We start from the raw sequence: 27,263 nt of genomic DNA on the forward strand, positions 1-27,263 counted from the left end.
GGGTGCCTATGGGGGCCTGGGCAGGAGTGGGACAGATCTGAGGGTCTCTGGCAGGAGGAGGGTCTCTGGGCCAGGGCCAAGGCAGTGGGGGCCGTTCCCTCACTGTTTCCAGGATGGCTTCGCGGGCCGCATGAAACCACTTCGTGGGCCAGATCCGGCCCCCGGGCCTTGTGTTTGACATGTCTGTTCTAGATCCTGTCTAGATTTCAATTCTCCCATTTCATTCATAATATCCTTTTATGTAGTACTGTTTTCCAAATTAAACAAATTTGCGTACACTATCGCTTTAAGGGTGGACAACCAGACTGGTACTTTAATGTGATTTTGTTTTCTAATTTTATTCCAAATTTTAAGTAGCGCTTATCTAATCCGATGGTTTTGAAAATGTTGATATAGCCCTTGCTTCTCATTCCATAGGAATGCGTGCCAGCCTAATTGTAGATCATGGCCTTCTAGAGTTAATAATCTTTTATTCTTTAAAATTATCCATTCTCTAATCCAGGTTAACGCCGCTGCATGATAATATGTTTCCCAGTCTGGTAGTCCAAAACCCCCCATTTTCTTTAACATCCTGCAGATGTTTCATTTTAATCCTCGGTTTTTTTCCCTTGCCATATAAAATTTAATGTCAATTTGTTCAGGTTCCCAAAAAATTTTTGATCAAGTTGTATAGGAATATTTTGGAAGAGGAATAGGATTTTAGGCAATACATTCATTTTTATGACAGCAATTCTCCCTAACAATGAAAGGCTCAAGTTTCCCCATCTTTCCAGGTCTTATTTTATTTGTTTCACTATTTTGTCATAATTCTTCTTTGATTGAAGTACATCTGGCCGTAATAGTAATTCCTAGATATTTTATCTTCTTAACTATTTGTATATCCATAATCCCAGCCAAGTTTTCTTTCTGTTTATTCGTCATATTTTTAACAATCATTTTAGTTTTACCCTTGTTTATTTTCAGCCCAGCGGCTTCTCCATATTTATCTAATTCTTCCAACAGTTTCTAGCCAAAAGACAAACTAAGCACAACACTAGGATAATGTTAGACACCCTAGAATATTACGAAATACATAGTGGACAACAAATGGCATTATTATTCCTAGATGCCCAGAAGGCCTTTGATAATGTTAAGTGGCCATTTATATACCAATTTTATATTTTTCACAGCAGTGATTAACCAAATCTGCACTCATTCAAGCAAACCCATTCTCCACAATGGATAGATTTTGGCTGGAAACCAGAAGTCATTGCTGGTTTCCAGCATCATAAATCATAGTCAGTTGACAGTGGTTTGCTGCAAACAGCAGTAAATATGGGTCAGTTGCCAACACCCAAAATGCAATCATGTAAGCACAGAGGGCTGGATGTTGGAACTTCAAATCCTTATCACAAATACCATTTTTGGGGTCCATTGTAATTTTAATGAGTGTAAGCTACTTAGCAATTTAATAAGCTGAGGATATTTGTACTGGGATATTTCTAAGAAAAAGACACAAAATACACAGGCTTGGGGGAAATTGACCAAAAAGATGAATACACGGAATGTTTCCAAAAGCTTCATGGTTTCATGTTATCTGCCTTGATGATTTTAATGTTTTTTTATGTTGTAAGCCACCCAGAGTCATTTGACATGAGATGGCTAACAAATTTCGTAATAAAAGCTATTTGCAACAGTTGCATACAAATATATTTATCTTACAAGAAACGGCACACAAATTTACTTATTAAATTGGAGGCATTAGAGAAAGTTACCTGCAAGAGTCATTCAGGTAGCACTTTTCCCTTTTTTTTAGAAAATGTAAAACGGGGCAACAATAATATTGACAAAAGTATGCTAGAGTCATTAGGAGAGAATTGAAGGGAAAGTAAATCACAATTCATTGCTGGAGCATAAGAACATAGCAGCATGAGTCTTAGAGAGCCCCATAGAAACCCAGGCAAGATTCAGGGCATAAATCAAATCCTAGTAAATCTCCCTGTAAAAAGTTAAGAGCCTGTGTTGGAATCAAAGTTCCAAATGCCCACCAAACTTTTGACTCATTCTCGTCCTCTGAGGCAGGGGTCCTCAACCTTGGCACCTTTAAGACTTGTGGACTTCAACTCCAAGCTGGCCGAGGAATTCTGGGAGTTGAAGTTCACAAGTCTTAAAGTTGCCAAGGTTGAGGACCCCTGCTCTGAGGTACGCATTAGATCTGATATCTCAAGGCCAAAATATAACAGCAGACAAGGAATGCAAGACAAAATAGTCTCTGAAAGAAGTTTGCTTGAGTAAGTTTTCTTTAACAGAAATAAGCAAAAGAATATTCCATATCCAATCCAGACTTCCAAGATCAAGATCAGAGGTATCATCAGCCGGTCCAGAGGTCAGAATTTCACAAGTAGAATCCACACAAGAGTCACATAAAAATCAGGCCGTTGGTTGAAAGGAAGGATCATGAGTCAGGGCTGCCTCTTAAATCAAGCGGCAGCCAGCTGTTTCTAATCAAGAGAATTGCTTCCTTGCTTGGCAAGGGGCCTCATAGAACATCTCTGCTCTGTTCTCCTTGCTGAGTCCTGACATCATCATCATTGGATGCTCAGGTGGTTTGAACAGCCTCAGCTGATTCTTAGCTTTGTGTGTCCTGAGACTGACATTCTACACTCTAGCAGCTTCTTCACATTCAGAGTCAGCATCTGATACGTGGGTCATAATGTAAGAGTAGAACAAGAACTAATGGGAGGAAGGAAGGAAGGGAGGGAGGGAGGGAGGAAGGAAGGAAGGAAGGAAGGAAGGAAGGACCAAAGCTGAAGGAAGGAGGAATTTCTTGGCAGTAACCAGTGAGAAAGTCTGTCTCCTGAAGTACTAGGTGCTCTGTCGGTGAAGATTTCCAAGACAATACCACTTGTCCCAAATGGTCTGAGGATTCCTGCACTGGGGGTGGGGGTAGACTAGAAGACCTGAAAGGTCCCTTCCAATACTAAGATTCTATTATTGCAATTTCGCTAGCAATTTACACAGAATCATCACACACTATAAGTGACTGCATGCTGCTATCAGACATTAACCCAGAAATTAACATAACATGTTTGACTCTGGAGGATTGCACTGATTGCCCAATCTTTAACTGTCTTTTGTTGTCACAGAAGACAAATGATTTTTGTTGAATATGCCTTCATTTGGCTATTTGACATCGAGGGGTACAGACAAAGGTCTGAAAGTAAACTTGTATAATTTGAGCAAATAGATCTGGGAAGATTAGGAAGTTGGGTCAAGTTTATTTCAGAGATTACTTTATCCAGATGGTCAAGGCACCAGAGGAGGAATTAATTTGGGTATAATTTAATATTTGATATCATATTTGAACTGACTTAAATAGCACTTCCTCATTAATTTGCAAAGAAGATTGTCCCTACCTTTCCCTTTCTCTTTAGGAAAGCTGCTTGGAAATAACACTGGCATGAAAGAAAAGGGGTCGTGCAAAAAATTTCATGCAAATTTGCACGCCGAGATTCAAAGGAGCTCAAACTTGTTATGTATCAAAAGACCCAGAGGATTTGGTTTTTTTCTACGTATTCTCCAACAAGCGGAACAAATAACCCGGAGCAATTATATAAAGAAGGGAAGAATCCACTTTTGACTTTCTGCACAGTGACTAAAAGACGAGGATTTGAGCGTGGATTTGATTTCTTTAATTAACAATTTGGTATCCTCCTCTGCTTTTCTTGGGAAAAATTCAGCAGATCTGTCAGCACCGAAGGGTGGGGGTGGGGGTGGGGGATCCAGCAAATGTGCTTCTTCTTGCGTGGGCAATCATTTGTCTAATGCAGGAATAATTGTAAACATGCCTTCCTAACTGTCAATTCACAGCTGACACAGTGAAACACAGAAAACCCTGGAGGAGGAATAACATTTAGGAGGAAGCACCACGCAGGCGTTAATTTCGTTGCAATGTATTTTTGTCCGGTCTCCAGCTCAAAATGCTCCCCAAATTTCCTCCATTCAAAATGTCTTCTTGGAGGTTTAAACAATGGGATTTTTAAAGGGTTGATCTACTTTCAAAAATGGTCTAAGCAAACTGTCTGATACCAATGGTTTCTAAATCGAAGTGCAACGGGCAGATTTGATCTCTTATTTGACCTCTTTCCAGATGTTCACATCTTTTTCTTTGCTGATGGGACCTGCTGAAATATATGTTTGTCTGTCTGTCTGTCTGTCTGTCTGTCTGTCTGTCTGTCTGTCTCTCTCTCTCTCTCTCTCTCTCTCTCTCTCTCTCTGTGTGTGTGTGTGTGTGTGTGTGTGTGTGTAAATGGATGGATAGATAGATGGATGGATGGATAGATAGAATGGCCTAATAGAATACAGCATTAGTGGATAAAACTTTTCCAAAAAAACAGCATATAAAATGTATAGCAAAATATAGAACACTAGAGCAGTGGATTATTTTGAAAACAGACAGTACAGGTGATAAATAAAATTATGAATAGAATTAAATTACGTATCAGTAGTCCCTGGAGTGACTAAACCTATGGCTGGGTATCTAGGTCATTTAGACATTGGGCAGCAGTGCCCTTGAGATGATATATTTCATGTAGGGATCCAGGGAACTTTCTGAGGGGGCATTCGGTTGCAATTTGATGCAACGTTTGAAGGACTTCACAATCAATCAATTAGAATAGAGCTGGAAGGGACCTTGGAGGTCTTCTAGTCCAGCCTCCTGCTGAAGCAGGAGACCCTATACCAGTGATGGCGAACCTTTTAGAGACTGAGTGCCCCAAAACTGCCCCTGCCTCTCCACCCGCCCGGCTCTGTGCCCTGCCTGCTCTGCCCCTGCTCCCCCACAAGGCCACCCACCGCCTCCACGGCCCACCACAGTAGATCGCCTGGGCGGACCTGCAGCGCTGTGGCAGCCATGCCCTCCTCCCGCACCCCGCAGCATCATCTGCACGTGATGGGGTGCGAGGGCGGAGTCTTGTCCCCGATGCCCGGCTGCCATGTTCTTGGCTCCATTGCTCCGTGTGGACCGCACCTGGGGACGACTCTCCTCTGGGGGGGGCTGCTGGTGAGAAGGGGGCCATGGGGGAAGGCAGGGCTGGGGTGACAGTGCGCCTGCTCACAGAGAGGGCTCTGAATGCCACCTCCGGCACGCGTGCCATAGGTTCGCCACCACTGCCTTATACCCTTTCAGACAAGTGGTTGTCCAGTCTTTTCTTAAAAACCCCAGTGATGAAGCTACCCACAACTTCTGGTGGCAAGCTGTTCCACGGGTTGACTGTCCTCACTTGTTAGGAAGTTTCTCCTTCATTCCAGGTTGCTTCTCTTCTTTGATTAATTTCCACCCATTGCTTCTCGTCTTGCCTTCTGGCGCTTTGGAAAATAAGTTAACCCCCTCCTCTTTGTGGCAGCCCCTGCTTCCTGCTTGAGCAGGGGGTTGGAGTAGAAGACCTCCAAGGTCCCTTCCAACTGTGTTATTTTGCTACGTCTTACAAGTTTGGAGACTGCTGCCCTAGATCAATAAAGAGCTCCAGGAGTTCATGCGGCATCTGTTTCTCCTGATCTGGTCTATCTCAACAGTTCCAGATGAAGCTGCCCTCATTTCTTACTAGCTAACTGAAACATTAAGTCCTTGCCAAGAAAGGCACATTTGAAAGATCTATCTGCCACAGGAAGAGGTTTACTTAATCAAATACCTAATGAAAAATGAACATACTTAAATTCTCATCAAGCCATTTTTTTCTTCCTAATGGGCTTCTATAACATTAGATAAAATAGTCACTGGCTGATGCTTGCTAGGGTATTTTTAAGCTTGGATCAATTAGAGCATAACATTTCCTTTCTTTGGGTGATCTAGTGCAGGGGTCTTCAAACTTGGCCCTTTTATGACTTGTGGACTTCAACTCCCAGAATTCCTCAGCCGGGCATGCGTCCACAAGTCATAAAAGGGCCAAGTTTGAAGACCCCTGATCTAGTGCAATGATGAAGAAGGGATTAGAAGCAAAGAGGTAGAAAGAAAAATGGAAAGTGATAGGGATCAGATTGTGCCTACATCATAATGTAATTTTCTTGGATTTGGCTCAGCAAGTACTCAGCCAAGCCACCATGATTTGTAACCCAGAATTTATGACTTATATTGAATCGACTCATCTTTTGTGGTTTACTTAATAGACCATAAAATAACCAAGATTAGTGTGGGAGAGTGTTAGAGGGATAAAGAGCTTGAAAGAAAATTTGGAACTTTGCTGCTACGCTGAATGCAGTGAGAATTCTACCAGCACAAAGATGGACGACACCAATTCCCACAACGGAAGAATGGATATTACAGATAGTCCTAGGCTTATAACAGTTCATCTAATGACTGTTCAACGTCGCTGAAAAAAGTGCCATTCTACCTCTCTGCTTCTAATTCATTTTTCACACTTAGAATCTTTGTGGCATCCCCATGGTCAGGTGATCAAAATTCGGATGCTTGGCAACTGGTTCATAATTATGATGGTCGCAGTGTCCCAGGGTCATGTAATCCCCTTTTGCAACCTTCTGTTGTGATTCCTCGCCAGCCCGTGGATCCGGCAGTTGAGTCTGAGGAATCAGAGGAGGAGGAGGAGGAAGGGCCTGGAGTGACATTAGAGTCAGAGGAAGGCTCTGAGGAGCTCCAAGACTTACAGTCTCACGAGGAGCCTGGCCCCTCTACTCGCGCTCAGGCTGAGACACAGCTGTGCTGGGAGCTTGAGTTGGACAGTGATGAAGGACAGTTGGGACAAATCCAGGATGCATGAAAGCGCCGGCAAGAGAAGCGAGTAGGACAGAGGAATGCAATGGGGCGGCTCCAAAGGCAAAGGAGAAGGCATTAGGAAGCCACGCCTTGGCTGAATTATGAAAGGGAAGGTGTGGGAGGTGCTGGTGGCCGACAGCAACTGTTCGTGTTAAGGATTGAGTTTCTGTGAACTGTGTTTGTTTGCCTTGGACATTGACTCAGGTCTGTGAGAATAAATGGGGTTGTTTTTTTCTTGCGGTTCCTGCCTGCTTGTTTGGAAGGAGGGTTTCTCCTTATGAGCATAGCAAGGACTCACGTGGGCTGGGACAGAACACCTTCTGTCAGCCAAACTCAGAGTCACTTCACAACCATGTTGCTAACTTATCAACTCTGGTGATTCACTTCACAATGGTGGCAAAAAGGTCATAAAATGGGGTAAAACCCGCTCAGCAACAGAAATTTTGGGTTTGGGGGCACTCGATCTCTAAAAGGTTTGCCATCACTGCCTTATACCATCCCGGTCAAATGGTTGTCTGGTCAAATCCCACAATCACTAAACCTTATCAGATCTAAAAGAGAAAGCCAAGTTTCTAAGAGGGCCTAACTCGATTGCTCACAACGTATTTCACACTTTCTGACCTGAATACCGTAGGTTAAGAAGCACAATTCAACGGCTATCATTGGTGGGATTCCAAAAGTTGGAGAAGGCAGAAGGCCTTAGGCTAGGAATCCTGAGATATAAGGACCGACAAAAATGCCACTCAAGTCCTGACAATTGGTGGCACAAGAGTGTGGATGGCAGAGATGTAAATGCATAAACTAATCTGAAGAAGACTCCCGGACAACTTTTTAGACCCAGTCCCAGTTGAAGCTTACAGAATGAACAATCAGCTCTTGTATTTAAATAGATAATTCTTTTCCATTTTAAACGTATGTGTCTAAAATACTTTAATATCAAAAATAGTTCAAATGGGGATTTGAAGTGCAGCTGTTCAATCCCCAGAGGAAATTAATGTATGTATTATAAATATCACTATTGTATTCAATTACCTTTTGGTTCCAAGAGATGGTCTATCGTAATAGGATCATGTTTGGGACTGAAAAAGTAGCCAAAGAAATAGTCACAGAGTTTTTGTTCTGATTTGATTTGGAGACTATTTCATGCCTTTTGGAGATCAATATGATTCACTTGTAGCCTATCAGTCATGTAGGAACATCAGAAAGAGGTCCCAAATGCCCCATTCAGACAATACGGGAAGGAATCAGTAAATAAAGAAATACACAACTTCTCAACCAGTGTTTCTCAATCTTGGGAACTTGAAGAAGTATGAATTTTTACTCCCAGAATTCAACAGCGAGTGTGGGGAATGCTGGGATTCAAAAGCACTGTGCTAAGCTCCTTGTAAGACATCTCCTTTGTCTCCAACCTTATGAACACACAATTACAAAAGAAAAACTCTCCCTAGAATGTTGACAGTGCAAGATTTTTTTTTTACAGTAATAAAAACAAATTGCCTGCTTTAGGATCGCAAACAGCCTTCAAAGCCCATTAGGTGACCGTGCCTTCCTTGCTAATTAATGCTGCCTACGTGAGGCATTGCCAAATTTGCCTACCAGCAGTATAACTTCGGAAGACAATTCTTTATCTAAGAAGAAAAAATTAAGCAGGCATAAATCTTGTGCTTCATAAAAGATTAGTGAGCATGCTCCCACCACACATACACAGAAACACACACACACACACCAATTGAACCACTTACTCTTCTTCATCCTTTGCAGTATATATCTCTTGCACTCATTCTTGTTTTTCCCTGCAACAGCCATCATTCTATAAGGTAGGTTGGGCTCCCTCAACTGTTACAACATCCTCGTGGTCACACGATCCAACTTCAAATGCTTGGAAACTGGCATGTATTTAAAACAGCTGCAGTCTCCCAGGGTCGTGTGATCAATTTTTGCAACCTTCTGACAAGCGAAGTCCACGGGGAAGCCAGATTCACTTAACAATCGCATTACTAACTTAACAACTGCAGTGATTGACTTAACAACTGTGGCAAGAAAGGTTGCAAAATGAAGCAAAACCCACTTAACAACTGTCTTGCTTAACGGAAATTCCGGGCTCTTCTGGAGGCAAGTTGTTCCACTGATTAATTGTTCTCACTGTCAGGAAATTTTGCCTAAGTTCTAGGTTGCTTCTCTCCTTGATGAGTTTCCATCCGTTGCTTCTTGTTCTGCCTTCAGGGGCTTTGGAGAATAGCTTGACTCCTTAAGTAACACTTAAATACTTACTCCTTAAGTAACACTAGCTGCCTGCAATTATTGCAGGTTCGCATCCCACCAGGCTCAAGGTTGACTCAGCCTTCCATCCTTCCGAGGTAGGTAAAATGAGGACCCAGATTGTTGGGGGCAATTAAGCTGACTTTGTAATAATGCCGCTTGGGGGGTGTATGAAAGCCCTAATAAGCAGGCATATACATAGAATGAAGGCTACTGCTAAGCTTGTAAGCCGCCCTGAGTCTTCGGAGAAGGGCGGGATATAAATGTAATAAAAATAAATAAATAAATAAATGTCACCCCTAGTCCTTCTTTTCACTAGACTAGACGTACCCAAGTCCTGCAACCGTTGCTTATATGTTTTAGCCTTCAGGGCCCCCCAGTCATCTTTGTTGCTCTTCTCTGCACTCTTTCCAGAGTCTCAACATCTTTTTTTTTATACTGTGGTGATCAAAACTGGATGCAGTATTCCAAGTGTGGTCTTAGTGATTTATTGCAACAGCAGCAGCAAAAAGCTTGGGAAGAGAAGAGCTTTTAAAAAGCATCCGGAGACTAATTAACAAACTTATTCCTAAAAGGAGGCTGGGGGTGTCTAATTGTCCAGCTGCAGTTGCCAAGTTTCATGCCATTATTCTTGCCTTATACTCTTTACTGAACTTTGGGCGATTCGTCATCATAGAACATATTCCTTTCATTTCAATCACTCCTATTCAGAGGATTCCAACCGATTCAACTTTGGGAAAAAAAGGATTATTTTTCCATTGGAGTCAGTTGCAAAGGACTGACCATTCCCTTGAACAATGTGGGAATATTTTCTTTGTACGTTTAAATTAAGGATTGATGAAAGATTCAATTGGGAGTAGTAATGTCATTTTAGGAGAGGCGAAGGGTGGCTCCTGCTGTTATGAATAAATGAGCACATCACGTAGCAATGGATTTTTCTGCAGTTCTAACTATCCCTTGAAGTCTGTGTCTGTCTTGTTTGGTTGCTGTGCCAAACCAAAGGCTGCTGTAAATCTGCCACTTGCTTCTAATCATTCAATTCTGATATCCGATGAAGCTTGTAATCATCATCAATTAAAGTTGGAGCAGAAAGTTCTGTCATTCACTTTTTAAAAAGAAATACAAATACAATCCCACTTCAGCTCGCAGTTACTGATAGTCCTCAACTTACACCAATTCATTTGGGGAGCGCTCAAAATTACAACGGCACTTTGAAAACAGTGACTTATGACCAGTTTTCACACTTACGACCATTGCAGGGTCCCCAGGGTCACGTGATCCAAATCCAGCCACTTGGCAACCGACTAACATTTATGACGGTTGAAGAATCCCGGGGTCATGTGATCCCCTTTTGTGGCCTTCTGACTGGCAAAGTCAAAGGGGAAGCCAGTTTCACTTAACAATCATGTTCCTAACTTAACAATGGCATTGACCCACTTAACAACTGTGGCAAGAAAGCTCGTGAAATGGGGCAAAAGTCACTTCACAAATGTCTCGCTTAGCGTACAGAAATTTGGGGCTCAACTGTGGTCATAAGTCAAAGTCTACCTGTACTGCAGACATGTCAAACACAAGGCCCGGGGGCCAGATCTGGCCCGCGAAGTGGTTTCATGTGGCCCCCGAAGCCATCCTGGAAACAGTGAGGGAACGGCCCCCGCTGCCTTGGCCCTGGCCCAGAGACCCTCCTTCTGCCAGATACCCTCAGATCTGTCCCACTCCTGCCCAGGCCCCCATAGGCACCCTTGATGCGAACGATGTAGAGCTGGCCACGCCCACCCAGTAGGCCATATGCACTCTAGCCACGCCCACCCAGTAGGCCACACCCACCCAGGCCATACCCACCCGACACCCCAAGGGCAACCACAATGCTGATGTGGCCCTCAATGAAATTGAGTTTGACACCCCTGCTGTACTGAAACCAGAATGCAGCTATATGTTCATCGGTATATTTTATTGAATTTTGTAGCACATTCCCAAAAACACAAATAAAGACGTCTCTGTAAGGAGAGCACAAAAATACAGCTGTGGGAGAGAACGATTAGTCTCAAAAGCACACATTAAGGCAAGGGTATATTGATCATTTACTAAATGCATATCCTAAGAGAAACAAATATGCACATGCATTTGTGTGCATGTTTTTAAACTTTGTGTTCAAAAGCAAAGGGAGCAGAGTTGCTCAAGGTTGGAAATGGAAACCAAGCAAATTCAGATTTGGTAGATAGGTCTGTCTCTATGGCTACAATTACTCACGTTCTTTTATTAAAATAATTTCTGTTAGCCTCAAGTAGAATGGGGCTCTTTTTCATCCTGAGTCCTAATTGCCCCTTTTTATATATTTTTTTTAACAATAACTATGCTATACTTTTGAATAGATTGCCTAGAGCAGAATACTGAATTCTAAGTTGATCTCACAAAGGATTTATCTAATGGCTTTTGAAAATTCAACATTTTTTTGGCTGAGATCATACGCTGTGCTGAAAGCAGATTTTGCTTGAACTACATTTGGGCAAGTTCATATAATACATTAAGCCATAAACCATAGATTCCAAACTACTACTAAATGCTTTCACACAATCTTTCTGCAAATGGAGAGAAGAAAAGGGACCATACATGGAAGGGTATTTATTCCTAACTTACCGGTAGTTGTTTTTTTTTAATATGACTAAGAATACTAATCAAAAAGCAAAGCTGTAGAGCAGAGTTTCTCAACGATGGCAACTTAAAGACGTGTGGACTTCAACTCCCAGGATTCATACTGGCTGGGGAATTTTGGGACTTGAGGTTCACCCAATTTTAAGTTGCCAAGGTTGTGAAACACTGCTCTATTGGTAAAAGAAAATAGGCTTCATTCATGGGATTTTATCCCTCGCTTTTTCAAGGATCCCAGTTGGAAAAACCCTCAGCTGGAGCAGCTCTTGCTTAGCCTTTCATATACAGTATAGAACAGTGATGGCGAACCTTTTAGAGACCGAGTGCCCAAACTGCAACCCAAAACCCACTTATGTATCGTCAGGTGCTGGGTGGGCGTGGCCCATTGGGTGGGCCTGGCTGCAATGGTAACAGCAGACTGGGTGGGACTAAAAAGTTCAATCAACCAATTCCAATTCTGCGAGATCTTTTTTTTCCCCGCGAGAAGTTGAAATTGATTGATTGAACCTTTTGTTTTTGCACACTGCGGCGGAGGCCTAAAGCGAAAAGGTTTTACAAAACCCAGCTGAAGGCCTAGGACTGGGGTGATGGCGCACGTGCCCACAGAGAGGGCTCTGCGTGCCACCTGTGGCATGCATGCCATAGGTTCACTACCATGGGTATAGAATAAAGGCTTGGGAGGGATCTTGGAGGGCTTCTAGTCAAACCCCCTGCTCAATATGCCCCAGAGAAGAGTCTAATTTAACAATGGGCATGAATTGTCAACAGACGGTCTTGGATCTGCATGATTTTGAACATGTAAAGGGATTTAGAGCTGATTGTATAAAAAGTATGAGAGGAAGGAAGGAAGGATATCAGAGTTGGAAGGGACCTTGGAGGTCCTCTAGTCCAATCCCGTTCGAGAAGGAGACCCTGTACCCGTTTCAGACAAATGGCTGTCCAGTCTCTTCTTAAAAGCTTCCAGTGATGGGGAAGGAAAGAAGGAAGGAAGGAAGGAAGGAAGGAAGGAAGGAAGGAAGGAAGGAAGGAAGGAAGGAAGGAAGGAAGGAAGGAAGGCAGGCAGGCATGGGGGAGGACTTGGAGAAGAGATTAATCTGTCCTAAGATGACACCGTCTTCTTCAATTCCTCCATTAGGGGCCCGTTGCTTCCTTGCTCCCTCTCTTAATTGCTCTCTCATATTTTTCACAAGATCAACTTTGAGTTCCTTCCTCTATAGAACTGAAGGCCAAGAAACCAAAGGAACGTGGACAGAAGGAAGGACAGGCTGAAACGCCGCCAAATCTTAAAAGGCTTAAGATACCCAGTTTTCCAATTATAGTCCTCCTGACCCCTTTCCTACCCCATAACCAGCTCTGCCTACGCCAGAGATGATTCTGGGATCACAAAATGTGCACTGAGAATACGGATGTGAATTGTCAGTCTCCTGTTTAGTTCTGTGTGAACTCGACTTGGTCAGTGTCGTACGGTTAAGGAAAGTCTGGTTTAGCATAGTGTATGACAATAGCTGATTTGTTCTTAGCTATTTTTAAAGCCTTTGAGTTCCCTAGCAATCTGGGTATTTGAGTTTTCTGCTGCTTCATTGCAAAGCTGCTAAAATGAGATCCAGCCAGATATTGTCGATTGTCACACGCTGGGAACCATTGCGCATCTTCAATTTGGCCAGGTGCACAGTAGATGGATGACAGTTTTGTTCATTCCAGGTTCTGCTAAGAACTGGCCCAATTTTGCATTGCATTTCTACAGCTAGCAAAATTAATAGAATCGCTCATCATTTCCAGGATAATTTACAAATACCAAAACAGTCTTGCTCAAATGCACCTGGTGGAGATTTTGTAGATACTGTACATAAATTTAAATCCACATTCATAGCCTCAGTCTAACGGGATTACAATAATTAGTTTTATTCTTTACATTTTTGTCTTCAGCAACGAATGTTGGGGGCCTTAATCCTCTTCTAGTTAAAACAAAAAACAAAAACAAAGCAACTACCTTATATGTGTATTTGATTTGTTAATTAAAACACCCAAGGCTTTTTACAGGGCAGCTTAGGAATCAGAGAGCAGAAACTAGTATTCTGGCTTTCTTGCAAGATGTAGGCTTAAGTTATTATGTATAACTCACTGCTATCCAGTGGATATACACAATTAGAATAAATTCTATATTAATAGGAAACTGATCAAGAATAGAAATTGCAATAGAACAGGGGTGTCAAACTCAATTTCATTGAGGGCCGCATCAGCATTGCGGTTGCCCTCAGGGGGGCAGGTGGGTATGGCCAGGGTGGGCGTGGCCTACTGGGTGGGCGTGGCTAGAGTGCATATGGCCTACTGGGTGGGCGTGGCCAGCTTTACATCATTCGCATCAAGGGTGCCTATGGGGGCCTGGGCAGGAGTAGGGCAGATCTGAGGGTCTCTGGCAGAAGGAGGGTCTCTGGGCCAGGGCCAAGGCAGTGGGGGCCGTTCCCTCACTGTTTCCAGGATGGCTTCGCGGGCCACATGAAACCACTTCGCGGGCCGGATCTGGCCCCCAGGCCTTGTGTTTGACATGTCTGCAATAGAAGTAGAAGAGAATGCCCATAAGGGAACCTTATGTTGGTACTGTGTCAACCAAAATATCTACAGATACTTTTGGTGAGCATCAAAATATCTACAGATATTTTTGGTGAGCATCAAAATATTTACAGATTCTTTTGGTGAGAATCAAAGTATCTACTGAGACTTTTGGTGAGAATCAAAATATCTACAGGTACTTTTCATAGTACCCATCACAATTTTTTAACAGTGGCTCTAAGCCCTGCAGATCAAGACAGTGGATGTCTTCAGATCAATGGGATACATCCAGAAAAAAAGCAAGAGAAATTGGCAGAGAGAGGCAGCATCCAGACCAGGGGTGGGCAACTGTGGCCCCTTTTTGACCTGTGGATTTCAACTCCCAGAATTCCTGAGCCAACTGTTGGAACTTTGGAGTAGGTAGTAAATACCCTTTGGGGAGTCCATTGTAACTTTGAGTGGTTGCTAAGTAATGATTGTAAATCAAGGACTACCTTTCTCCCCTCCTATAGCATCACTTTTGTGAGATATCCATGACAGAATGGACACCATCAAAGTTGAGTCAACTATACCTCTCGAATGACATTATCCCATTAAATGGGGGCCATCAGTGATGAACTGGATCATCTGGTCCATACTCCACATATCTCACAATTATTGTGTGCAAAACTTGTGGTGGGGACCATGGGAAGTATCTGTAGATATTTTGATCCTCACCAAAAGTGTCTGTAGGTATTTTGGATCTTGCATCTACAACATAGCCTCTCTTGGGCACAAGGTGGGCAGATTCAATTCTGGTACAGTGTTGTTTGATATATCCTGATGCTGTGCCAACAAAGGTCTGCACCAGTACCTTGAACTGGCCCAGAAGGCTATACTGGTACCCAATGCAGTGATGTTAAATGAGAGGTCACTCTCAGCTGTAAAGGACAGAATTTATTTCTTCTCTGCAGAGCTGGAAGTGAATGTCCAGTTCCATCAGACAATCATTACAAGACACTAAAAGTTTGAACCTCCAATCCTAGGCACAGGAGTGTAGGAAACACCAGCTAATTAATTATATCTTAATCCAAGCAACTTACAAGCCACCATAGCTCAATCCATAGCTCATATAGTTGTGAGCATCTTCATAGTGCTTGAAGGACTTCTTCAGAATCCAGAAAAGCAGTGCAAGTGCCAATATCACAGTTCCCTCATATTGTGACAAATCAAAGTTGTAAAGCAGATCTCAATGCCTACAGTGATGAGGAGCTATAGGCAGAATAAATATAAACACGTGGATTCACCATCCCTTGTATGACATGCTCATTATCTAGAGACTATCTCATGGTGTATCATCCATTGTGATTTTGAAAAGTTATAGAATGAATGCAGAAATCAAAGGATTTGCCCCAAACAAGATGACATTAGTGCAAAATGCAGTTGTAGGTCCCATCACCCACCTCCTGCTAGCAAATCTGTTTGAGCAGAGTCAAATTTGTAAATGACCAATGATCACTCTTTTAATCAACCGTCTCAACCGTGGCTCGTAAGCAGTAACGGTTATCAAGGATGAATGCATTATATGGCTAACACATGGCTAACTCTGCCAAACCCATTTTAATTCAAGAAGCCCAACAATTAAGTAATGGCTTGTTATGCCTGAATCCGCTGGGACTGGGTTTCAGTGTCAACTTTGTCATATTCCTGCAAATTTGGCAAGCACAACATGTAAAAGCTTTTAAGCACCTTCATCCTTTGATTGATTAATGGAGCCCTAATTTGTGGGTTTGTCTAGTTTAAAACCCAGGCCAAAATTAACAACAACAACAACAACAACAACAACAACAACAACAACAACAACAACAACAACAATAATAATAATAATAATAATAATAATAATAATAATAATAATAATAATAATAATAATAATAATAATAATCCGCGACCTGGCCATCGAAACTGCACGATTATGGATGAAACATGTAACAGTGATACCCATTGTCATCAGGGCATTGGGAACTATGTCCAAAAACTTTGCAAAGTACATCAAGAAATTGCAGCTTCCTGCAATAACTCCAGCAAAGCCACAAAAAACCGTACTACTCGGAACATCTTACATTTTAAGGAGATACCTGGTTGATACCTAGGATGCTGGCAGCAACCCATGTCAACCATTAGTGCCAGTCAGTTTGAGTGTTCAGTTCACTGAATTTCATGTTTAATGAATAAAAGTTATATAATAATAATAATAATAATAATAATAATAATAATAATAATAATAATAATAATAATAATAATAATAATAATAATAATATGGCTAAGAGCAGGAAAGTTGAAGAAAGAGACCGAGGGACTAATATCATTAAAACGCAAACTGACACCAACGTCAGTCATTAAAGGAGGCAATAACAAAACCGCTTGGCAAAAGAGATGCATTTTTTACGATCTTGTTAAATACCCTGAAAAACAAACACACCTGCCTAGGAATTATGTTCTATAAGCCTTAAAAAGCCAGGGGTGGTGCTCTTCTTGGTTTCAATTGAGCCAGTGTTGTCCAAAGACATTTCCACAGTCATGTGGCCAGCATGACATCATGGAGCGCTGTTACCTTTTCACCAAAATGGTACCTATTTATCTACTCACATTTGCACGCTTTTGAACTGCTAGGTGGGCTAGGAGCTGGAGCAAATAACGGGAACTCACCCCGTTCCTCTAAACCAGAATTTGCTCTAAACCAGTTCTTTTCACACTTGGCAACTTTAAGATGTGTTGGCTGGGGAATTTTGGGACTTGAAGTTGCCAAGTTGGAAAATCACTGCCCTAAATAATTCAAAGCAGACAGTTTCTAAGTAACCCAGATAAGGAAAAGCAATCATTGCATAAATGTAAATAAGAAACTTCCTCTCTTTTTTTTACATTTACGAATAAACCACAGCTGCATCCATGGTTGCATAATTGGAAAGCTGTACATTTCCTTTGGCAAAATGTCTTCAACTACATGTGGTCGCTGTCACAACACGTTCACAATCTCCCTTCCCCCCGCCACCGGGGCTCTTAAGGCTGACAACATAGAATTTCAGCACTCTAAAGTGCAACTAACTTGCAGCTTAAATCTCACTCTTTAATTAGCATTGTGACAATGCACAATAATTTCTGTGTGGTGGCACAGTGGTTAGAATGCAGTATTGCAGACTGCCAGCAGTTCGATCCTGACCAGCTCAAGGTTGACTCAGCCTTTTGTCCTTCCAAGATCAGTAAAATGAGGACCAAGATGGTTGGGGGCAATAGGCTGACATTGTTGTGATTCAGGGTCAGCCTGTGGGTTCGGCAGTTGGGTCGGACGACGACTCAGAGGAGGAGGGGGTGTTGAAGATCTTGCTGATGATAGCCCTCTGGCAGGCCCCTCCCACTTGGTCACCATGGAGACCCAGCTGTGTGAGCCTGACAGTGTGGATGAAGATGACCCACAGCTGGCCCTGTTCAAGGACGCCCGACGCAGGAGGCAGTCAAGTAGGAGCAAGCAGAGGAAGGCTGTGGGACTTCTCGGAAGGAGGCAAAGAGAGGCCACGCCCTGAACTCTTTATAAAGGGAATGTTTGGGGAGGGCTGGTTTGCTGAAAGCAACCGCTCCGATAGTGTTTCAAAGCTCCTGTATCTTGGTATGTGTTTTGTTTGTTTTTGTAATAAATTTGGCAGACGTATTCCAGCCTCTTGCCGTTTATAAAGGGGTTGCCTTTTCTGCAAGGCCGGTAGCAGGCTGGTACAGAACAGACATCTGTAAACTACTCAAATGTTGTAAAGCACTGTGAAGCGGTATGTAAGTCTAAGCGCTATTGCTATTGCCCATCCATCCATCCATGATGTACAGTGGTTAGAATGAAATATTGCAGGCTGACTCTGCCCACTGCCAGGAGTTCAATCTTGACTGGATCAAGATCGACTCAGCCTTCCGTCCTTCCGAGGTCGGTAAAATGAGGACCCAGATGGTTGGGGGCAATAAGCTGACTCTGTAAACCGCTTAGAGGGGGCTGTAAAGCACTGTGAAGCGGTATATAAGTCTAGGTACTATTGTTATTACCTGGGTAAACAGCTGATGTACGCACCATTTAATTTCTAATCCTGCATTGTTTCCTTTCTTTTGTTTTTTGTGGAGGTTTTTGTAGTTAGTAAAGATGGCCAAACCATTTTGATCAAAGAGAAGAATTTATCTAGTTCTGTTTTCTACTTGGAAACCGCCGCTGAACTTTTTGCTAGTAACTGAAAAAAGCAAGGAAACTTTGACTTTAGGTGTTGATAAATACAATAACTTTGTAATTACATAAATTACAGGGTGGAGGGTGAAGCGGGCGGGGCGGGCAAGCGGAGAGGGTGGGGGTGGGGTGGGTTTTGTGCACTCGGTCTCTAAAAGGTTCGCCATCACTGCTCTATGGACAGCTACAAAGAACCAACACCGGGTGGAGCCAACAGGGGACTTGGCCGCGGAGTCAGACGAAAGCTGGGAAGCATGGAAATAGACTGCACACAGGTACCAAAAGATTCAGAGACTCTCTGAGCCAATGGGTGGCGTCTGTTCTTTGCGACTGTGGGTGACATGCAGACAACAAAACATACCCCTTTGTGTCCCGATCACTGAACACTTGAGGACTTCACGGCAGTGTGACAGAACATAATTAATGTTACCAGTTTCTGGGTAAATCTGTTTAATTTGTGCATATCTTAATCCTTTTAAGTGTGATGCTTCTGACACGAATCAACAAACAAACAGACAAACCTTCTACTCATTGGAATTTAAAGCTACTCTGACAAATGGGTGTCCAGCTTCTGCCTGGACATATCACAAAGCCCATCACCCTTTTGGAACATGGGTGCAATTATCTACGGCTGAGCATCCATTGAAAATTATTCAAGCGTTCGTTCAATCTGTGCAAGCCTAAAAAAAAAAGCTTTTAAGAACCATATTAGCTCGAACAAATTGCCTTCTTAAACAGGCCACATTCTTTTATCAAAAGCTGAAAAGAAGTTAGACTGTTTTAGTGAGCAGAAGAGAGAAGATGCGTGTGCCATTGGTACAAGGGACAAAGCATCTTTCCTGCAAAGCATTTCTGAAGCATGGCCAGTTCTCATATTATCAAACTGTTCGTACTGTTAGGAAATTTTTCCTGACATTCAATCTGAATCTATGAATTTCAGAGCCATTTGTAAAGGGGCTAGAATCCTAGGAGGAAGCTGCATATAAATGAGGGTACAAACGAACAATTCTATGACCTTTATTTTGGGATACTAAAGAAAATATTCTATGTGGGATGCTTGGTGGTTTTCTTGCAGACGTTTCATTACCAAACTAGGTGACATCATCAGTTTGCACCCCACTCCCTTCTAGCACTGATGATGTTGCTTAGTTTGGTAACGAAACATCTGCAAGAAAACCACCCAGCTCAGAGAGCACCAAGGACCCTTATTTCAACCCTGAGCTACAAATATTCTCTTCTAAAATAATCCTGATTTTTTAAAACTGTAGGATTCTATTTCAGGTATTTAAAGACTGTCTGCATATCTCCCTCTCAAACACTCTTCTTTGCAAGAATCAATATTTATCTTTTCAACAATGCAACATCAAAAAGAAAGAAAAAAAGAAAGAAAGGAAGGAAGGAAGGAAGGAAGGAAGGAAGGAAGGAAGGAAGGAAGGAAGGAAGGAAGGGAGGGAGGAAGGAACTCACCATTTTTGTCTGCTCGTCTGAAGATCTAGAATTAAAAAAAAGACATATTTACTATTTTATTATAGCTTGCTCACGATGGTTCAAACAAATACTGTTTTTTTATGCATTAAACCCACAAGTTTAGTTCTTATATCATGCTAAGCCACAAATCCTAGTTTACATACTATAATGGCTGGAGACCAATACAGCATATGAAGCCCAAATCAAACAAGGGGAAAAAAACTGGCTTTGCAGAAACTTTGCTTTAAGCCATGATTGTATTAGCCATAACTTGTTGAACAAGCCAGTTTGATTGGGTAGATACGCTGCAGCAAACTATAAATTACAATGGAGAAACTACAGTGGCTGGGAATATTCTTTGGCATATTTATTTGTTTATTTTGATTTATATGACCACACATTTCCGCCCCTCCCCCCAGTGATTCTAAGAATCTAACCACAATTAAAAAACAGAAATAACAAAATTTAGAAGCAGTCACACAAAAGCTTGCAAAATCAGGTTCAGTCCCGTGGTGACCCACTCTATAACCATCACAATCTTAGGAATGTACTTGCCAGACTCAATCATAATCATCATAACCTGCTGATTCTATGATTCTTGGAACTCTCCGAGGTTGTTTTCTTGCAGATGTTTCATTACCCAAACTAGGCAACATCCTCAGTGATATTGGCTGATGATGTTAACCTAGTCAGTGTAATGAAAGGTCTACAAGAAAACAACCAACTCAGACATCACCAAGAATCATAGAATCAGCGGGCTGGAAGGTACCTTGGAGATCTTCTAGTCCAACCCCTTACCCAAGGCAGAGATCTCATACCACGGTGGACCGACGACTGTCCAAATTTTTTTTTGGAAAAACCTGCAGAGAGGCTTCTGTGATGCAAACTCTCCTCCCCCCCCCCCAAGGCAGAAAAACTGCTGAGAGCAAAACCAGGTCTTCTTTTTTTAACTTAAACTTTTGTTCCTCACCCTTCGCACAAAGTTTAGCAACTGCTCCCGTTACAGCCAGGGGAAGAAATCTGACAAAGATAACCGAATTGCAGTGAGGTGAGGATCTGAAGCGTACAAGCTATTTCCCAGTTTGTCGGAAGAAACAGATAGGTGGAGTAATGAACGAGATGGATAAGAAAGAAGAAGTGTTATCAAGGGCCAAGCTTAGCGGGCGAAACTGCCAACAGAATACACAGTCAAATGATATTTGATATACTCCGGTATTAAAGAAGAGAACGGGTCAGCAAACCCGGTCTCGGTGAACTCACAAGGCTTGTATAATTAATGTGGGATAGCAAAAGAAGAGAGAGACCAGCTCGCTCTGCATGGCAAGGAGATAAATTTAGACCAAACCAAGCAGAAGCAGAAACAGGGTAAGGAGAGGGGGAGACACACACACACACACACACACACACACACACACACACACACACGGATAATGGGAGACGTCTTGTGGAAATAATATCTGGAGACAAATACAGTAAACAAAAAAATAAATAAGTCGGTTTGAAAAACCACTTTAGAGATGGAGGCAATTCATTGCTGAAGGCAACCCCCCCCCCAGAAGCTGCTATTCTCCAGATGGGTTGGAATTCATGATTACCTTAAATTATGATGATGATGATTTTAAAAAGCAGAGCCATTCGAGTTCCCCAGCTGGAATTTCTCCAACAATGGTTCCGGGCCACCCAAAATTACTGGAGCTGGCCGCCATATAAATTGAATAATAGATGAATAAGTAAATGAACAAGTAGAGGACAGGGAGAAATAAAACTGAAAAGAAACACAGCCCTTCAAGCTAGGCCAGGCTAAGAACTGCAAGGACTTCTGGATGCTCCTTTATTGCTGCAAGGCCTGTTACAAGAATTAAGAGTTTCTCTTTTATCCCAAACTGAATCAAGAGAGAATTGTTTTGAATTTCTTTCTCATACTTTAGATAGATATAGAGTTAGAGTTAGAGTTAGAGTTAGAGTCAGAGTGAGAGAGAGAGAGAGAGAGAGAGAGAGAGAGAGAGAGAGAGAGAGAGAGAGAGAGAGAGAGAGAGAGAGAGAGAGAGAGAGAGAGAGAGAGAGAGAGAGAGAGATGGGCGGACAGAGACAGACAGACAGACAGACAGACAGATAGATAGATGGACGGACAGAGACAGATAGATAGATAGATATAGATGGACGGATGGATGGATGCAGATGAAGATGGAGATGAGAGAGAGAGAGAGAAATGGATAGATGGACAGATGAACAGATGGATGGATGGATACAGCTGGAGATGGAGATAGATAGATAGATAGATAGATAGATAGATAGATAGATAGATAGATAGATAGATAGATAGATAGATAGATAGATAGATAGACAGACAGACAGACAGACAGACAGACAGACAGACAGACAGATCTGTGATCAGGAATAAAAGAGAGCAACTTGCTTCCCTATTCTTGTCCTAACAAGCAGTTGAAGAAAACAATTTTTTGCATATACTCATTATTTTACTGAAATCCTTGAAAGCACAACAACCCATTTAAAACCTTCTTAACTGGCACTATCCATAGGCAATTTGCTTTTATGTATATGTATATGTATATGTATATGTATACGTATATGTATATGTATATGTATATGTATATGTATATGTATACGTATACGTATACGTATACGTATACGTACGTGTATGTAGACATACACACATAGAGAGATGTTACACACACACACACAGTATTGAGCTCATTCATTTGAGCTACGGAGGGCACCTGATTAAACAACCACAATTAGACACAATGTCAACAGGATGAAAAGGCTGTCATAAAAATAGCTTTCGTTCAGCTGGAAAGCAAAAGGCTTTATTTTCTGGGTCATAACTCAAAAGAAACAGTGATGGAAGAAAAAAGGGAGGCAGTCAGAAACATCAGACAAAACATAGGGGATCAAAAGCAAGATTATCTCGGGCAATACTATCACAGAGACCAGTCATGTTGATTTCTGCCTTTTAAATATACCCCAAGCGATGCTTGAATCTGGGCAAAGTTAGCATTAAAGGAAATGCCGTCTCCAACCAGCCTCTAAAGTGTGCTGCTAACAGAGCTAATCTGAAATGAGAATTGACAAAGAGCCACAGCATTTCAAGTCTGTGGTGCAAAGAAAGCCAGCTGTTAAGATACAGTTTAATTGCCCACCTATAAGGCAGCTAATGGCACAAACAATGGATTGGAATAAATGTGCAGTAGAAGCAGAGAGAAAAAAACCAGGCTGAATGAATTCCATAAATGGATGATTTAGGAATCTGGGACTTGTAGTTCTAATCCCTTTGCATGGCGCCTGGGTGTTTAGTGACCGTTCAAATCACAATGGCACCGAGAAAAGTGATTTATGACCATTTTTCACAGTTACAACCTTTGCAGCATCCCCAGGATCACAGGCTCAAAATTCGGACGCTTGGCAACTGACTCATGTTTATGACGGTCGCTGCATCCTGGGGTCATGTGATCCACTTTTGCAACCTTCTGACAAGCAAAGTCAATGGGTGAAGCCAGATGCACTTAACAACCGGGTTACCAACTAATCAGCGGCAGTGATTCACTTAACGGCTGTGGCAAGGTCGTAAAACGGGGCAAAATTCACTTAACCACTGTGTCACCTAACAACAGAGATTTTGGACTCAGTTGTGGTCAAACGTTGAGGACTGTGTGTATCCTTTTTCAACTTTATATCTGACCTATAACTTAAAATCTGGATAAGCATTTGACTGGGTTGGTTTAAGGCAGACATGTCAAACACAAGGCCCGGGGGCTGGATGCGGCCTGCGAAGTGGTTTCATGTGGCCCGCGAAGCCATCCTGGAAACAGTGAGGGAACAGCCCCCACTGCCTTGGCCCTGGCCCAGAGACCCTCCTTCTGCCAGAGACCCCCAGATCTGTCCCACTCCTGCCCAGGCCCCCATAGGCACCCTTGATGCGAACGATGTAGAGCTGGCCACGCCCACCCAGTAGGCCATACGCACTCCAGCCACGCCCACCCAGTAGGCCACACCCACCCTGGCCATACCCACCCGGCCCCGAGGGCAACCGCAATGCTGATGCGGCCCTCAATGAAATTGAGTTTGACACCCCTGGTTTAAGGTCTCCTGCCTTGAGCAGGGGGTTGGACTAGATGACCTCCAAGGCCCCTTCCAGCCTTATGATTCTAGGTTCTACTATGCCTCACTCTATTTGGTTCTGCTCAGTGATGTTTTATTTTAATTTTTTCTGTTGCTCTGTGACCATAATAAAGATTGAATTGAACGGAATAAGATAGCTCTACTTTCATTGGGGAGAATATTTCAGGACAGGCAGTATAAATTTAGAAGAGCAATCACTCATTTGTTAGCACCCACCCCCACAAAGGCACCCCAGAGATAAATCAATACACAAACAAGTTTTTTTTTTCTCTCTCTCTCCTGAATATTTAGAGTCAGACTCAGCTAACACTTTGAAAAACTCCATCAGAAGAACCTCCAAAGCAGGGCTTTTCAACCTTTTCACCCATTGTACCACTTTTAGGATAGGGCAACATCCGAGTACCACCAGTCGCCTAGCAAGGTGTCAAAAACTTGATGACCAAAAAAAAAAGTGATGAAGTACAGGTAGTCCTCGACTTACAACAGTTCGCTTAGTGACTGTTCGAAGTTGCAATGGCACTGAAAAAAGTGCCCCGCAAGCCACAGCCGAGCAAGACACTTGCCCACCCGCCCAACGGCGCTCTTCCTCCTGTCCGAGGTTTTCATTGTTGTGAGCATTTCTGTTGAGGATTGGCAGCGGGGGCGGGGTGGGGGTGTTTTTTCTTCCCCCCGTCTGCTGGGTGGTTGCAGGAGGTTTTGGTCACTTCACATGACCCTGGGACACTGTGACCGTCATAAATATGAATCAGTTGCCAAGCATCTGAATGTAAATCACAAGACCCTGGAGATGCTGCAACATTCCAGCTGATCGGCACTTCTGGGCTCAGAAGTGACAGGATCAGCACCAAGCTCCAGCTGGAGCCTGGAACTGATCCTGGTGCTTCCGCTGAGCCCTGACAGCCCTGCAGCTCCAGCCGTCTCTCGCTCAGGTTTGTGCAGTGCTGCCTCCGGTTCAGCTCATTCCCCTCCCCCGCTACCACTTTTCTAGGATGGTCCCATACCACCTGCCAGGTGCCAATGTACCACAGGTGGTACCCGTACCACTGGTTGAAAAGCCCTGGACTAGATGACCTCCAAGGTCCCTTCCAGACCTATGATTCTATGTTCGGTGTTCAACCCCCTCCCCCTTGATTGCTGTTGAGCCTTATCTAACTATACCCAGCTGCTGAACATTAGCGGAGAAAATGCCTGTGCATAGATTTTTAGCAATAAGTCAGTTAAATTGGACCACACGTGGACCAGATCTTTCCCACCTGACATAAATGGCTGCTTCAAAAGAGGGATGCAGGTCAACAATTAAGAGTTGGATAGAGCTGAATTGATTGAACAGTGTCACAACCAGAACACAAATATAGTATTCTGCACTGCAGCAATCTACTCAATGTTACCTTTAAGACAATTGCAAAGAAATAAATTAGCAAGCCAGCATATGTATCTGCCTCCAATATTGCATCAAGAACGCTCCGATATTCAGAGGAAAAGTCACTACCACTATTTCATTTCTAGTAGTTTGAAGAAGATCTGAGTCTCTCTTCTGGACTCATTAAACTACCCTTAGGTAAAGGTAAAGGTAAAGGTTCCCCCTGTGTGCTAGTCGTTTCCGACTCTAGGGGCCGGTTCTCATCTCCGTTTCAAAGCCGAAGAGCCAGCGCTTGTCCGAGGACGTCTCTGTGGTCATGTGGCCGGCATGACTAGACACCAAAGGCGCACGGAACGCTGTTACCTTCCCACCGGAGTGGTTCCTATTTTTCTACTTGCATTTTTACGTGCTTTCGAACTGCTAGGTTGGCAGAAGCTGGGACGAGTAACAGGTGCTCACTGTTACGCGGCACTCGGGATTCGACCCGCCAAACTGCCGACCTTCTGATCGACAAGCTCAGCGTCCTAACCCACTGAGCCACCACGTCCCTATAAACTACCCTTAATGTAATGCAAATGCAGGTGAGTGCCAAAATAAGAGGATCTTGCACAACTCATCAACCGACAAGAGCAGAGAAGATATCTGGGTATCAAGTAGCTGCAAAATTTGGTAGACTAAAATTTCCACTTGCTACATCAGCTAAGTTCCAGCTGGCACCATTAATATCTCATCTGAAACAACTTTGGATGGCATTTCCAAAAGAGAAGTGAAATAGTAGCTGACTCATTCCGTTTTGGTTTTGCTACCTTCATGCTTTCCAAAACGGCAAATGCAGAGGTGTGTTTTATTATGATTGGGGTTGTTACTCTGGAAATGATTGCTATTATTATGGCAAGGTGCAGTGCCAGAGCACCACACATACCGGGATGCACCACCAGACTTCCTCCCTTTAGCAAGGGGTCTATGACTACTCGTTGCAGCCAACTCGCCACATTGGCCAGTTACACTAATATGGAAGAAACAGTGGAATGGAATCATTAAAGAAAGGATGCCGAAGGAAGGGGGGGAATGAAATGCGCATGACAAAAATGAAAATAATTTTTAATTGTTTTAAATAACTGAATTATTGAACTGTTCCACAGCAAGTTGTCCATGGCAAATTGGCCGCGGTGAATCGGCTGCAGTGAATAATAATAATAATAATAATAATAATAATAATAATAATAATAATAACAACAACAACAACAACAACAACAACAACAACAACAACAACAATGTTGGAAGGGACCTTGGAGGTCTTCTAGTCCAACCCCCTGCTCAGGCAGGAAACCCTACACCATTTCAGACAAATGGCTGTCGAGTCTCTTCTTAAAAACTTCCAGTGTTGGAGCATTCACCGCTTCTGGAGGCAGGTAGTTCCACTGGTTAATTGTTCTAACTGTCAGGAAGTTTCTCCTTAGTTCTAGGTTGCTTCTCTCCTTGACTAGTTTCCATCTGTTGCTTCTTGTCCTGCCTTCAGGTGCTTTGGAGAATAGCTTGACTGCCTCTTCTTTGTGGCAGCCCCTGAGATATTGGAACTCTGCTATCATGTCCCCCCTCATCCTTCTCTTCATTAAATTAGACAGACCCAATTCCAGCAACCGTTCCTTATATGAATTGTCCCATTCCGCTTAGCAAGTACATTCAACTTAAGGAAGTTTCCTGCTGCATCTCTGTATTTGTCATGCTCTGATCCTACAACAATAATAGCAATAATTGTCAGAGAATAACGAAGAATATTTTTCTATTTGCCATTTTGGAAAGCAATGTCATGTTATCTTGCTTTGAATCACGTCACTGATTTCCAGCTAGACCTCAAT

General features: G+C 42.8%; 1 protein-coding gene across 1 annotated transcript in view; it reads right to left on the reverse strand.

The window, feature by feature from the left end:
- The window catches only part of NECAB2 (N-terminal EF-hand calcium binding protein 2), a gene marked incomplete at both ends in the record, with an annotated part of 159,772 nt that overhangs the window by 127,305 nt on the left and 5,204 nt on the right, over positions 1-27,263 (reverse strand). The window contains one exon of the mRNA XM_081336063.1: positions 19,905-19,929. Coding sequence (XP_081192189.1) covers positions 19,905-19,929 — 25 coding nt within the window. The remainder of the gene's footprint in view (positions 1-19,904; positions 19,930-27,263) is intronic.

Source organism: Vipera berus, assembly GCF_964194415.1.
Source record: "Vipera berus genome assembly, chromosome: 10".
Taxonomy (NCBI): domain Eukaryota; kingdom Metazoa; phylum Chordata; class Lepidosauria; order Squamata; family Viperidae; genus Vipera; species Vipera berus.